The 15,914-nt window shown below is 34.4% G+C and overlaps 1 protein-coding gene across 1 annotated transcript; it reads right to left on the reverse strand.

The window, feature by feature from the left end:
* Positions 1-6,657: 6,657 nt before the first annotated feature.
* LOC129005823 (uncharacterized) lies at positions 6,658-15,610 on the reverse strand. Its single transcript, XM_054434837.1, has 2 exons — positions 13,220-15,610; positions 6,658-6,870 (listed from the first exon to the last, which is right to left on the reverse strand). Exons 1-2 carry the CDS (start codon positions 15,526-15,528, stop codon positions 6,816-6,818), a joined length of 2,364 nt encoding a protein of 787 aa, XP_054290812.1. The 5' UTR covers positions 15,529-15,610; the 3' UTR covers positions 6,658-6,815.
* Positions 15,611-15,914: the final 304 nt, after the last annotated feature.

Genomic DNA, 15,914 nt, shown 5'->3' on the forward strand with positions numbered 1-15,914 from the left:
GACTTCAAATTAAGCTGTAACAATTTAACCAATGCCCAGTTACCAAGCTGAAATGATATAGTGCTAGCCTGGTATTCAAAAGATTGCCTTTCGACACCGAAAAAAATCAAATTGTAAACTTATAAAACTGGACCCAAGTGGCCTTAATCATTAAGTAATGTCATTTTATTCTTACAATTTTTAATATAGAATAAACTAGGCTTAATTCGTAAATTGACCCTTTCGTCAAAGTTGTTCAAATCAGTATGCTTTTTGAATTTTTATACCGGCACCGGTAATTAACCATACTATAACGTTGCAATATATTTAAAACAATCATGCCATCATTGTTGATTCGTTTAAACGTCAATGGAAATCCTTAACCATTAAATGATGTGTCATATTTTTGTTAACAAAATAAATATCAGATGCAAAGAGGTTGAAAATACGACATGTATAGTTGGTCATATTTTTTCAACTTACGAATTAGGAAGAATAATATACCGTAACGCTGTTACATCCATCATTAATATACGACCTTAGCTAATATAGCTAATAAGCTATATTATGTATATCACAACTTATTTCAAAGTCTCAGGATGGACTAACTATGGGTTAGCTAGAAATCTCTGCTTAGGCTAAAAACCTTTGCATTAGAGTTGATACTTATCAAGATATTGGTCTAACCCCACGTAGCACTCACTACCCTGTCTGCCTTCTTTAGTAAAAGAGCTTATAATCTCATTTTTTCAAATCTTCTTCTAATGGGAGAAGTTATTATGCTTTTAGGATCAAAGGTTACTAATTCGCAGTAAGTTCAAGCTTTGTTTAAGACTCCTGCTAATAAGAATGTATAATAAGAATTCTCCTAAACTTTGTTGAACATATACTTCGGATTGTCCATTATAACGTATCAGGTCACGTAATATGTGAATTCAATTTATGTTCAACCCCAACTACAACCCAGTGCAAGGCAACATTTTTGGTGCCGTGAATTCCACGTGCCTTCACCCTCCATAGACTGTGTTTACCGAAGTTAGTCCTACTTGATATCAAGCCTCTAAGCCTATTGAGTCTCATGTTGAAACCCTTATGACAATGGTGTCCATCCATTATTAGATCGAAACTAAGGATGCTCCAAAGGAATAGCAACGTTAGCGATACAATCCTAGAATTACTTTTAGCGAATTTCCCATATAGGGAATAAGCTATTACCGTAGTACTCATGGTAAGACCCGGGACAGATTTTTTTCGTTTTGAGGTCCCTAGAGGCCAAAAACACCATCCGTTCAAATTCATATATATATATTTATATATATACATGGTGGGACAATGAAAGCACCCTAATTTATAAGCAGTACAAACTCAATAATATTCACCCTATGGATATAAATAGCACAGCAAAACACAGCTTATCTTTTGCCATTTTAACTTAACAAAGTAATTTTTCCATTTCTTGAGAACGAAATCCTGCAAGTGACGTCCTTGTTCTACTTGACATTACGCACTTGAAAACTCCATCAAATAATCCTCCAGCATTTCTTCAGGAATCACTTTAGTTTTTTGACAATTCTTAGCTTCGGTTCAAGTAAATCTGTGGAGTGACTTTGAAAAACCTCGAACTTCAAGTAGCTTATTACAACACCCCCCCCCCCTCACAAAAAAAGGAGCCAACGTAAAGCTTTCAACAAAAACAGCTTCCTGGCAAATCTCTTTGGACTTTGAGTTACTGCGACTCGCACTTTTTCTACATTTTGCTGGTGTACAAAGAGTTTTGCGGCACCTATCGATTATTTTAAAGATTTAAGCGTTTATCCTAAATAATTTTACCCAGTTCACCATTGTTTTCCAATCTGGAATAGTGCCATGTTGACCAAGGATGGAATGTGGTCCAAACAATCTCTGGGTTTTTGCACAATAACCACTATTTTAAAAATAGGTTTCCACATGAAAATCTCAGTGTTAATAGCTTCGGTCATAATATTTACTAAAATGGCAAAGTTTAATTGATGTTTTAAGCACAGCTGATCATTCGTTGTTGCAACAATTATATAGTGACAGCTAAAACAAATTGTGGCGTTCTCATTGCCTCACCCTGTATATATATATGTGTGTCAGCAAAACCTCATTTTCGGCCCTAGGTACAAAATATACTATTATGCAAGTATAGGCTAATATAAACGAGTGCTATTTCATCGATTGTAAATTAATGTATAGTGTTGTGGATTGCCAGGTTAAAATTTCCGTCATAATAAATTGAAATTCAACTAAAACTTAAATAGAAAAAGCCAAAATAATTTATAAATGAAACGTGAGTTTATTGCTTTTACAATCGTATATACCGAGCCATGGCTCGGTCCCCTGGTATTTAGTATTTAAATTAGTTGCATACGTTTTAATGACTTTTTCGTCATACTGCAGAGAAAACAGCTATTTTAGCACATGCGTTGCATGTCTAAAGTAGCATTATTACTCTCTAGGGAGGAAAAGCGTTTTTAGCCCTTAAGGAATAAACATCAGCTGTTGACTGTGAGTCGGTGGCTCAGTTGGCAGCTATGTCGTGGGTTCGGATCCTGGTCACTGCCACTAAAATGTATCAGTACAGTTCACCTTCGTACTGTACCGGCTCTCCCCTTGCTTTGCTGGATACGTTCCACGCACAGATCTGTAATCTATGTCAACGGGCAAATGCAAGGTTAAAAGAGGTTGCCAATCTCTTAAAAAAAGTTATAAATTTCAATCGTAGGCAAGCGTTTGAATCGAAAGTATGTATTGATTGTTTAATCGCTTTTTATTGTAAATAGTTTGACATATCGACAGTACACTAACACTAACACTCGTAGTCGTAATAGACGAAACAATTGAATCACTTACTAAACAGTCGCTTGTTTGTATTAGCAAATTAAATCGAAAACAAGATAGAATTATTTTTAAGAGGTTATATTTGAATTAAAACTATTTTAGTTTGTAACTTAGATTGTTGTATATAATGGTGCAATATGACAAAACAATAGTGCATCACTCGGGGGAAAAGTGCCTTTTCAACCCTCGCTCATTTTCAGACCTCGGCTTCGCCTCTATCGTAAAACGTGAGCTTGCGTCTAAAAGAGTCACTTTATGCCCTAGACGAAAACTTTGGTTCACAACATTATACAAATCTTTTGCCATTTTAACGCAATTAATGCACACTAACAGGCAAAAAACCACAACGAAACTACTTTAAGGTTATGTGAGAAAATATTTAAAATAATCAGCAAAATAATAATTAATTGTGGCTAGGCAGCAGTGACAAAACAAGTCTATGAATGCATATGGATACTGCCAGTGTGTTTAATGTACTGTAATATTACATGTCATTCATTCATCATTAACATTAATTTCTGTATTATTTTGTGTATTTTCTCCCATAATGTCTGTTAATGCCCCTGATAATGTATTATCAGTTATTTAATATGTTCCCTTCTTGTTAATGTATTATTTTATCCAATTTTGTTCAATGTTATATAATATCCCATCACCCCCCAGAAACATCATCCTATTTTATGTTACAATATAATATTTATGCAAAATCTCTCCATACCTATCCTGTACTCATCAAAAACCAACAATAATCATTTATTTAGAATAATATATAATTGTAAGAAAATTGCAATATAGTAATAACATCTTAAATATAGTATTATTTTTCAAAATTATCCAAAGAAAATCAAAATTACTGTGGCAAGTGTCATTCATGTAAATTAACCAGCTGTACATCACTTCAACAATGGACATGGACTTCCTGAGCTTCTACCATTGCCTCTCCCTAGATCCTGCCAACTCTTCACAGTGTGAACATCATTCTATTGGAAATTGTGTTTGATTTAAACTAAAATTTATAATCCCAAAGTAAAACCTAAATTTTAAATTTCTTATCATCCAAAAGTATTGGACAAGTGCATTGAAGAGTACCAATTTATAAGAAGACAGACACTCCAAATTTGGTAACCATCATCCATCTTATTTAACTAAGGACAAATTTAATCTTCATTGGACATTTAATCAGCATAGGCTACTAGGCCAAATTAACTTAACTCATTAAGATATACATATTTCAAATTGAACTTTTATTCAAAATTTAATCTTCAAATTCTATTTTATTTCATTAAATTCAGTGAAACCATTTGGAATCATTCTTTGGACATTTAACATTATTATATTAATAGCATCATGAAAAATTTGCTACGCACCATAAAGCTTTCTATTGACTTTTCATTAACTTAGGCCTACAAAATGCCTATGGCTATTAAGTTAGCCCACATTGAACTCAAAGTCATTTCTTTCTTAATAAAGATAATTCCTAATTTGTGTTTTATTTCTGTCTAATAAGGTAAGTCTTTGTCTTAATCATATAATTATGAATTATTTTAAGAATAAATAGATTTGATTTGTTACAATATAAAATTTATTAATGAAATACAAGATAAGTTAAGTTGTTTGAATTAGCTACAGGGTAAGTTAACAATGGTAAATTTTCAAAATGGTGGGGTTTCCAAAGTGGATGATATTATTCTAGGCTTATATTGGGTTGGTTTCTTCTGAAGTACTAATTAATATTTAAATAGGCTATGAACTCTTAATCTCAGGGAGGGGTGGTCGTGCCGGTTCGAATGATATATTAGGCTTCTTTAAAATGCAAATAATTTAATTTAATTATTGTTCTGAAATAACTGAAGTTAACTTAAGCTAGGTTCATGATGCTATTAATATAATAATGTTAAATGTCCAAAGAATGATTCCAAATGGTTTCACTGAATTTAATGAAATAAAATAGAATTTGAAGATTAAATTTTGAATAAAAGTTCAATTTGAAATATGTATATCTTGATGAGTTAAGTTAATTTGGCCTAGTAGGCTATGCTGATTAAATGTCCAATGAAGATTAAATTTGTCCTTAGTTAAATAAGATGGATGATGGTTACCAAATTTGGAGTGTCTGTCTTCTTATAAATTGGTACTCTTCAATGCACTTGTCCAATACTTTTGATGATAAGAAATTTAAAATTTAGGTTTTACTTTGGGATTATAAATTTTAGTTTAAATCAAACACAATTTCCAATAGAATGATGTTCACACTGTGAAGAGTTGGCAGGATCTGGGGAGAGGCAATGGTAGAAGCTCAGGAAGTCCATGTCCATTGTTGAAGTGATGTACAGCTGGTTAATTTACATGAATGACACTTGCCACAGTAATTTTGATTTTCTTTGGATAATTTTGAAAAATAATACTATATTTAAGATGTTATTACTATATTGCAATTTTCTTACAATTATATATTATTCTAAATAAATGATTATTGTTGGTTTTTGATGAGTACAGGATAGGTATGGAGAGAATTTGCATAAATATTATATTGTAACATAAAATAGGATGATGTTTCTGTGGGGTGATGGGATATTATATAACATTGAACAAAATTGGATAAAATAACACATTAACAAGGAGGAACATATTAAATAACTGATAATACATTATCAGGGGCATTAACAGACATTATGGGAGAAAATACACAAAATAATACAGAAATTAATGTTAATGATGAATGAATGACATGTAATATTACAGTACATTAATGTTTTAAGTAAGTGTGCGAACAGCTAACTTTCGGCCCTAGAGCCGTAATAACCTGCTTAGCTCCCAAATAACGACTATCTTCGAATCGTTGCATTATATTCAAATTCTTACTTTAAATTTCAAAATATTTGAAATTTTTGGTTCAAAACGATAAAGTTGCTTTTAAAAAAGCGCACTTTGGATGGTGGGAAAATATCATTGTTGTAGTAAACACTCTTTTGTTTGTTTGACAAATAACCAAGCCACTCAAATATTACACGTTTGTTATCGGCTTTAATAGCTCCCAACACACAACAGCTAAACAAAGCCTTAATTACATTTCAGCATAATAAAGCATGGTCATTGAAAGAACTAGAACAAATACCATTGAAGTGAAATTATAAATTTATCGATTAATACAATTAACATTTTCCTGCTTAGCTAAATCAGTGCCATGAATCGGTTCTACTTTAGGTAACCGTTTTATGTATCTATAACAAGGTTTTTTTTCCGAAACAAAACTTTTTTTAAGTAAATAATTTTTAAAGACTTTCAGGTGCGATAAGGACACAAGACTAGTTCAATTCTGCAGTTCAGGTACACTGTGATCCTTCTGATACTGTTTAGTGCATGAATAAACTACATTGATTAAACATTAACTAATACATTAAATCCATTAAATTAAATTGTTAGTTTTCTTTGTTTTATCTAATTAGTGCAACACGTGTATCGTATACCTTGATAAAATAAATCTTGTCATTTATATTACAAAATACTGTATGAATTCCCATAATTGTATTTTATAGTCGATATTAATTCTACATACATTTTTAAGGCCCTTTTCATATAAACCACTGTACCGAAGTCTCAAGGCACTGAGTCTGTTAATTTTATATTAATTTAATTTTTACACTCTCCAATTGCAATAATCTAATAACCAAGAGATTTCTTGCACTGTTTTGCTAGCAAAAGCGTAACTCCTTTGCGTTGTGATGTCGAAGTAATACTTAAGATCAAATTAACATATTCTTGATTTTTTATTACTAGAAAAAATTTAAAACATTGTTGAATAATTAACACAGAGGATTATAAAAACTCAAAAATAAGTCATATATTTTAAACTTTATGATACAACTAATGACTACCTCAATACAAAAATAATATCACTCCAAATCATTTGTAGGCAAATATATTACAATATTATACATAGACTAATCAGTAGTTTGCGACGGCAGATACTATGTTCATGAGGCTTGCGTCTGCATTTCTTTCACCAGCTCCTCCGCCTTATCAGCGCCTCTGAAACAAAGTGTAATATTTAAAACTCTTTGTCTTCACTGCTGTCTAGGATCTAAACCCACGAATTACACGTTTATATGATAAAATCGTATCCAGTTCAAGTTAAAGAACAACAACAGTATATATATAAACAAAATTTGCTGTCGCGATTGCCTGTATTAGTTCACTGTCCCCAGACACCATGGTTTCTACATATTTTTACAAAGGTTTAAATACCAGAGGTCTCTATCTCAACACATTACAATATGGCAGCATTTTTTATTTTTCGTCGGCCTGAGAGAGTCCATATAAAAATATACATAGACTAAGCATCATTATTATAAATACCTTCGTCGCAGCTAACCTGCAGACTAAGCGAATATTCCATCTACCTGGCTGGAATTCCACTAAATTATTTCATTAAAATTATCAGATTTAGACCTATTTCCTATTTAAATATCATTAATTTTTATGAGTACTTAGGTTTGCTGCTACTGGGAAATATGTCCATAACCAAGCAAGCTACAACAGTTTATTTATTCTCCATATAATAACGTGGTAATTTTAAATGTACAATTTTTTCATTTATTCCATAACTGTCAGGCATACAACAACCCTTCAATATACTAAATTATTTGTTTTTTTAGCTCTACAAAATCTAGCATGAACGGAGAATAGTATTACTAGTCTACTCGTAAATAACCAACAAACATCACTAAACAAGCCTACTCACTCATGTTTTACAGCATACTTCTTAGTAAGTGAATTTCATTTGCTTATCCATCAGTACGTTGAATAAAACTACAACAAACAAAATTGTTTGCTAACTTAAGCTACATTGAATAAAAAAACATAGAAAATCAATTGGTAAAACTTTATAAACAGCTTTTGTCTTATTGTTTAAGGCTGGTTCGCTAACCAATATGTACAAACAAATAATGGATTGTATACCGGGTGGCCCATATAGTCCCCCCCTGATAAATTTTAAATATATTCAATATATTTAATATATTTAAATATATTTAATATATAACTAGCTTCGATACAAGTTTCTAGGGTAATGTAATGTACTTTTTTAGGGTATTTTGAAATTCACCCCCACCCCCAAATAGGGGTTGCTGGGGGTAACTTAAAATGTTTAAATAGCAAAACCTATCAAGTATTACATAATTTTAAAGACCGCTAGTTTACAAAAATATTGGCGAAAACCAGAGGTCTCTATCTCAACACATTACAATATGGCAGCATTTTTTATTTTTCGTCGGCCTGAGAGAGTCCATATAAAAATATACACCAATATCCCCTATTAACTTTTTTATGGGTTGTACCAGGGAAACTAAACAAAACAATTACTGTACAATAAAGTCAAAACTACTTTTTGAGATCAGTATGACAATTGTGCCCGGGACCCTAGAATGGAATATTTTGGGGGCTCGTAAAAAAATTTAAATATAAAGCCCCATCAAGTGACACTTCATTTTGAAGGTCAGTTAAAAATAATATCAGCGAAAACCAGAGGTCTCTAACTCAACCCATAACAAAATGGTGGCAGTTTTTAGTTTTTAGGAAATATATTAAACCTTTTTGAGCTGCCCCAATATGCTTCATTTTGAGTTCCCAGGGAAAATTATGATAACAACTAAAAAGTAAACTGTTTTCTTATGGAGGGATACACTTTCCTGGTATACCCTGATAAAAATGTTAATATTGGATATTATAATGTATTTTTATGTGGGGTCACTGAGGTTGATGAAAACTAAAAACGGACGCAATTTTTTATTGGGTTGAGATAGGGACCTCTAGTTTTCACTGAGATTCTTTTTAACATCAAAATGAGGTGTCTATTGATAGGGCTTTATATTTTCAAAAAATTGAGCTGCACCCAAAATATCCCATTTTTGGTCCCGGGGCAAAATTGTCAAACTGACCAAAAAGTAGTTTTTACTTTCTTGTTACAATTATAATGGGCTTAGTTTCCCTAGTACAACCCATTAAAATGCTAATAAGGGATGTTGGTGTATATTTTTATATGGACTCTTTCAGGCCGATGAAAAATAAAAGATGGCCGCCATTCTGTATTGGAATGAGATAGAGATCTCTGGGTTCCGCCGATATTCTCTTAACCTATTAACCTTAAAATTATGTGCTATTTAAAACTTTTAGGTTAGGTACCTCAGCAACCCCTATTTGGGGGGGGGGGTGAATTTAAAAATATACTTAGAAAGTACTTTACATTACCATAGTAACGTGTACTGAAGCTCGTTTTAATATATGCAGCCGTTGAAAATTAACCAGGGATAACTATTATGGGACACCCGGTATTTTATCACAATTCCTACAACGTCGGAGACTGTTTACGATAATAAATACGCTGGCTGATATTTAGCAACTGCCTAAGACAGGGACCGGTGTTTTTTTCAATGTTGGTTTTACCATGACAACTACGAAATAGCTACTTACTATAGGTATACTTGCTGTAAATAAATAAATAAATCGATATCTATTATGAATGTGAAAGTTTGTGTGTTTGTTTGTTTGTTTTCAATCACGCATAAACTACTGGACGGATTGGGCTGAAATTTGGCATGATGATAGCTTTCATTTCCGATTAACATATAGCCAAATTCTTATCTCAAAAATTTTTTGGGCTCCGCCCCAGTGGCTCTGTAGTTCCCTATGTTAACCTTATGAGTATTCATATTTGAAGGGAATCAAAGAATTTAGTCAGCTGTTTCAACTAAAAAAGTTTGTTCTATTATATGCAAAAGCATTAAAAGTTATAAGATTTACTAACAGGGTGCAGCACTATATTTTTTTATCAAACAAACAGCTAATTTTTAACTAAGCAGCAACAAAAAACTGTGTTTACAGTTATGTTTATGTTTTTAATTTCACGAATGATTTTTTATATTTTGTGAATTTTCAATAATTTATTTTTCTCGGTGAAGTGGTGGAACATGGCTATGGTAGATGTGCTATAGTATACTATAGCATACCTTAAATTTAAAGAAGTAAATTTAATCAAAATGTGTCCTCCCCTATTGCAAACGCAAAGCTTTAGTTGAGTATAACAGCAATAAGCATTTTAAACTTATATGCTAACCCCGTACGAAGGACGGGTACTCTGTTAGTAATCTGAAATTTTATTATAACAAATAAATCACTACCAAACATTTACTACAGTAAAAACATGATGTGATCGTGGGTAAGATGAAAGTTACTAGGCATATCTATGGAGTTGACGTTTAGCACAATAATCATGGCAAACACATGTCATGATTCTAATACAGTTTACTGTTGAACACCATGAACAGTAATTATTCTACATTTATTTGATTCTAAGTAATAGATCATAGATGATATTGTTTGTACGCTGACTCAATAGGGATAGTATAAATCATTAGGCCTAATCAATCAGTATTCTACTCCATAATTCCTCATTCACTAAATCAGTGTTAAGAGTCTAGGCCTAACAAAATCCAAGCCAAAACCTAAACCATTCATGAAAATAACATTGAGTTTCAAACAGGTCAGTGTATTAACACAGCTATAAAAGCTTCACAGTGTTTGACAAAACTTCTTTGCCGTTTCCCTTTATAAATAATTCAACAATAATACCACTGCCTTCGTATTATATGTAGTAGGAGTTGATATATAGCTGTATATTATGCATAAATCTCTAAGCTCTACAGCTGAAATGTAGCCGTAATACACCCTTTTATCTATAAGATAATTGTTAATACCAATACAGAGATTCGTATCGCGATTTACTTGTATTTATATTATTGATAAAAAAAACTACTTACTTTACAATATTGAAATACTTTGTGTATGGCCAGGCTCAGTAATTTAAGGCTAGTAAATTTGTTTTAAGATTATCTAATGCAAAAATATTATTATTTATATTATATTACCAATTGAGATGGGGACGCCATCGCCACCTAGTTGTATTTGTATTTTATTCTAACCCGAAATATGAGTGAAGGATGAGTGTATAATGAAGTGTGACGATCCATGTATCTTTCTAACTTACTAAGATCAGCTGTTCTCTATCCTGGGTCCAGTAGTTGCGACCCATTAAAAAGCTACACACTTTCTCAGGATCGAACCGGTGACCTATTGATTACTAGATAAGCATTATAATCACAGAGCTACCCGATCAGTCAAACGGAATCAAAAGTAAAAAAAGAATCAAGAATAGTGAACTATTTTATATACATGGTTAGGTTAGGCTAGTTTTAGTTTGGATTAGATTAGTTTATAAAGGGGAACAACAGTCGAAAAAAGGTTCTACGTGCTACAGAATGGCTAGTCAAATATACAATACAATGATCTTTATTTCAAACTTAGCCTATTTAACTTTGGGCCTATCAATGTCATTTTATAGAATATCTGATTATATCATTTTTTGCCTGTACAATACAAATATAAGCCAGAACCTTCTGATACACACTGATTCGTCACAAACTATAGTACCTAGTTTAAAGTTAGTCAGACATTATGACACTTGGCACAACTCTTCGTACGGTCTAAGCGCACGCTAAGAAAGGATTCTTGTAAAATCTTTTGTCAGTTTCAAAAATTAAAATATTTTAACCAAAATTGAACTATCCCATACTCTGGCGCGCAACTTAACCAATTACAAAAGTGTTTATATTAATATTAACCGCTGAGAAATCAAATATTTGTAGGAAAATAATGATGGAGTACTATTAGTTAGTAATCTAAAAAATGTTTACAACCATTGCAAATTATAATTCAACAAAGCATTTGTTTATAGATTTTCATATATTTATTTGCCAGTAAAATAACTGCTAATGTAAACAATGTTAAAATACATGAAGCCCTACCCTGTCATTGGCTCAATTCAGTGAATTATTTTAGAAATCTGGATCAACCTAGTAGTTGACATGATACGTAAATATAATGTTGCTCTAAACATATCAATATGCCCTAGTCATGATGCTAGGTCATGTCTTTGCTTGGGCGACCTTCACATTGCAGTTACACGTGAACACAGCTGATGTTTATCAGCTGACTTGGTTATCAGCTATCAAACATTATGTCAGTTTATGAGTCAACCATGTCAAATGGTGTAGGCTAATTGAATCATCAGGCTAATTTAGCAGCTGTATCGGTCTCATTACATTGTTCAAAAATGGAATTGTTTTACACGCGATAACTGAAGCAGAAAACCCTATTTTTGAATATCGAGGGAATAACATATAGCTTTATAATTATGTTTTTACTAAGCCGACCTTAATCATCTGAGGAAGTATGAACTGTGCTTTTAGTTTATTAAATATTTCAACATTCATATACTATAAACGAACTATATGGTGACGTAACAATGCGATTCACGTTCATTTTCCATCAGCGTTCAAAATGAGAAGCTCAATACAACGGTTTAACTTTCTAAGAAGAATCTTGGATAAGCAAAGACGTAAAATAGTGAAATGGAGGAGCCATTTAATATTGATAATTGCATGATCTTTGATACAAGCAGTTAATGTTTTAGGCTATTGATATATGACTAAAAAATGTTTTTAAGATGAATAGCAACATCAAATATCAAATGTAAATATAAATAGGACACATTAAATTATTTTGCAAAAAATCTAAATCAGTCGTATCATCAGATTCTGAAATATTTCAATTTCAATTTATTGACGACCAGTTGAGATTACCGAGCCAATACCTCATAGCCAATTGTTTCAGTTTCATATGGTTTCATCAACGTTTTAAAATATGGAGCTATAAATAAGATCAATTATGATCAATGGTAGGCTACAGTAGTAGTTTTACTAGGATTACGCACTAGATTAATGTTTAGTCAATATATCCCTGAATAAACTCTGTTGAATTAATTTATTCAACACATTATAACAAGTTTAATTTAACTTGCTATTAGATCATAGTATCGTAAAGATTTTAATATTTGGCTCATTTTACGCGTTTTGATAATAGGAAATGATTCAATTTGTAACACTAATATTTTTATTTCGTTTGTTTCAACGTCATTCATATCATTATCACGGCCTTATCTAGTTATAGATCTAGTATATTGTTGGCTCAGAATTAAGTTATATACTACGCCTGTTTTACAACAATGTAAACGGTTAATGGATAGACAAATAACGAGTCTGGGCATGGACATTCATCATAATCTTAACCTCATAAAGCCTTTAATGTTCTCAAAATATTCTGTAAATAAAAAAGATATGTTTAAAGATTTTAATGGTTTAATGAATAACAACTTGTGGCTGTGCTAAACTAACAGCAAGTTAACTTTGCGTATGAGCCATATATCCAATCCTTGAACTCTCATTGAAACTATTTTATAAACTAGTACCTATGTTATATTACTCACTCTCCAGGAAAAATCAGTTTAATATCTCCAAGGACGGTTTGTGACGCATCAGGAGTTTCAGTAGACGTCGCCTCCACTCCTGTTGTGTTCAATACCGTCGGAGCAAGAACACCTTCAGCCGGAACACAATCTGTAGAATTGACTCCAAGAACACAAGCCTCCTGAGGAAAACTCGGTGGCGGCTGACACATCGGGTCAGTCGCGTTCTGAGAGCAGTTCACAGGGAACGTGGGAGGAACATAGGATATTAAAGTGAGATTCGCCACGTCACTGGCACTAGTGATGTTGTTGAACTGGTCGATGCGGGAGATGGTGTTATTGAGTGTAGCAAAAGTGCTGATTGGAGTCAAAGGTGACTTGCACATTTTGACCCTGACGCATGGACGATAGCCCGTCCTGGAGAAGGGGCAGTCGGGAGTCGAGCAGCGATCTACCAGCTCAATTGAAGGAAGACACATTTCTATCCAGGAACAGTTGAATATCTCACAAGATGAGTGATTTAACGGAGTAGTGGTGTTGAAAACTGTGGAATTCACTATTGGGACGGCAGTGGGGAGGTCAGTCACTGATGGTACGGTGGTGGATTCTGTTAACGATACAGTTGAATTATCGGCAGTAGGAACCACAGTCGTGTTGATATCAGTCTTCGAGGTTTCGTTGATGGAGATCTCTTCTATCTTAACAGTGGTATTTGGTGGGACTTGTTCGGTTTTATTTCCAGTAGTGTTTGTATTTGTCATAGCTCCCTCTCTGCAAACTCTCATCCAGTACTTGTGTAAATCAGACACTGTTGGGTTTACATTGTCAGCGAAGGAACTATAAGTAACATTATTATTTTCAAGACACATAGTTATACCTGCAGAATGTACTGAGATTTCTCCCGATACGTTGGTTGTAGTAAACATTTTTATAGCTGTACAGTTACCAGCTGTGCAAGACATAACTGTTACGTTCAGGGAATCGTAAACAAACTGGTCTGTTGTACAAGGGGTAACGGTGGAATTATTCAATATGTAAATATTTGTGGTTTGGTTGTTAGAAGAATCAATTGTTTGGTTTTTGACGAACGTGTCTAGCACACGGTGGTTATGGCTTCGACCACCGAATCCACCAAACATTCCAAGAGGTATCGGTATGGGAATGGGAATGGGAATGGGGAGCCCACCCCACCGACTCTTTTTGTGTTGACCCATAAAGCCATTGTTTCCTCCATAAGACGATGACCCAAAGAATCCAGGATTATTACTGTATCCAAAGTTATTAGGACTGTAATGAGGATTTCCTCCAAATCCCGAATAGCCTCCGTATTGTGACTGTCCACCAAAGGGACTTCCTCCGTAAGGATTTGAGTGTCCAAAAGGTGATCCTCCGTACGGATTCCCACCGAATCCTCCTGAGTGAGACTGTCCTGATTGCCAATTATTATAACCGCTATTTGGATACGAACCATAAGCTCCAGATCCTAATCCTTGGTTCGAATATCCACCAAAAGAGCCGCCAGCATTAGGATATCCAGGGTAGCTTTGCTGCCCTGGATAGTTTTGCTGCCCCGGATAGTTTTGCTGACCTGGGTAGTTTGATTGACTCGGATAGCCTTGTTGCCCAGGATAGTTCTGCTGCCCCGGATAGTTTTGCTGACCTGGGTAGTTTGATTGACTCGGATAGCTTTGCTGTCCAGGATAGTTCTGCTGAGCCGGGTAGCCAGGCCGTTGTCCATTGTTAGGATTGGTGGCGGAGTAGACGGGTGGTGCGTTGACAGGACGTCCAGGGTATGCTGGAGGTGACTCAAACCCTCCATGTGAGCCAGTGTTGCCACCAAGGCCGGGGTAGGCAGGAGGAGGGCCGTTAGGAGCACTAGCTGGGGCTGACGCTTTACCAGGATACGCCGGAGCAATAGGAACATTAGAACTAGGTGATTTATGTTGCACTTCAGAGTTAACTTTATCAAAACCCAGGGGCTTCGGGTTACCTTGATTCACCTTATCAAAGCCGATGGGACCGTTTGTCTGTGGCACTGTTTGTTTCGGAGGTTTACTGTCGAACGGACTGCCACGGTAGTGTGTGTTAGTTATAGCAGGAGATCCATGTGATGTTCCGTGTGATGAGCCTGCTCTCTCAGCTGCCAAAAACGAGTCCACCTTCTGGGGAGTGACAGGAGGTGGAGGCTGCTTGTGTTTGAAGTTGGTCGAACCACCTCTTCGATTATTTCCTGTTTTTCTTCTAGTCGAAAACGTCTTTCGTCCTACTACTACACAACTGGTCAACACTATCGCGATCAGCAACGCGCGCACGCATGTTCCAACTCGCATCACTAGGAACTGTTTTGATACGCGACGAGAGACACAACTGTTAACAACACAGTAGACAGGCACAAACTAAACGATCGTGATCAGAACTGGATCTCCCCTCCCTACGGGCAACTCAATGGACCGTTCAACGTAATTGACCCTGAATGAATCAGTTCTAGAAACCGCCTACGTCACGCCACTTCACTTTCCTTGTTACAAAACTCTCACTTTACACAATGCGTCAGTGACCGGTAGTAGCGTTATATCAGTCTGTTTATGACTTAGCACTGTTGTGGTTTGATACAAATAATGAATATACGTCCGCTGAACGTTTAACAAAAATGATGCAATTTGTAAACAATGTTATTTATAGGAACCAGGCTGGGATAGTAAAATTTATCAGCTGG

This window comes from Macrosteles quadrilineatus, unplaced genomic scaffold (genome assembly GCF_028750875.1).
Source record: "Macrosteles quadrilineatus isolate MER2022 unplaced genomic scaffold, UCM_ALF_1.0 Scaffold_1__1_contigs__length_201487025, whole genome shotgun sequence".
NCBI classification, from domain to species: Eukaryota; Metazoa; Arthropoda; class Insecta; order Hemiptera; family Cicadellidae; genus Macrosteles; species Macrosteles quadrilineatus.

Coding starts and splice junctions, on each gene's coding strand:
- LOC129005823 (XM_054434837.1), bottom strand. CDS start 15,528: ATGCGAGTTGGAACATGCGTGCGCGCGTTGCTGATCGCGATAGTGTTG. Junction 6,871..13,219: donor AAACTGATTTTTCCTGGAGA/GTGAGTAATATA, acceptor ACTTTGTTTCAG/AGGCGCTGATAAGGCGGAGG.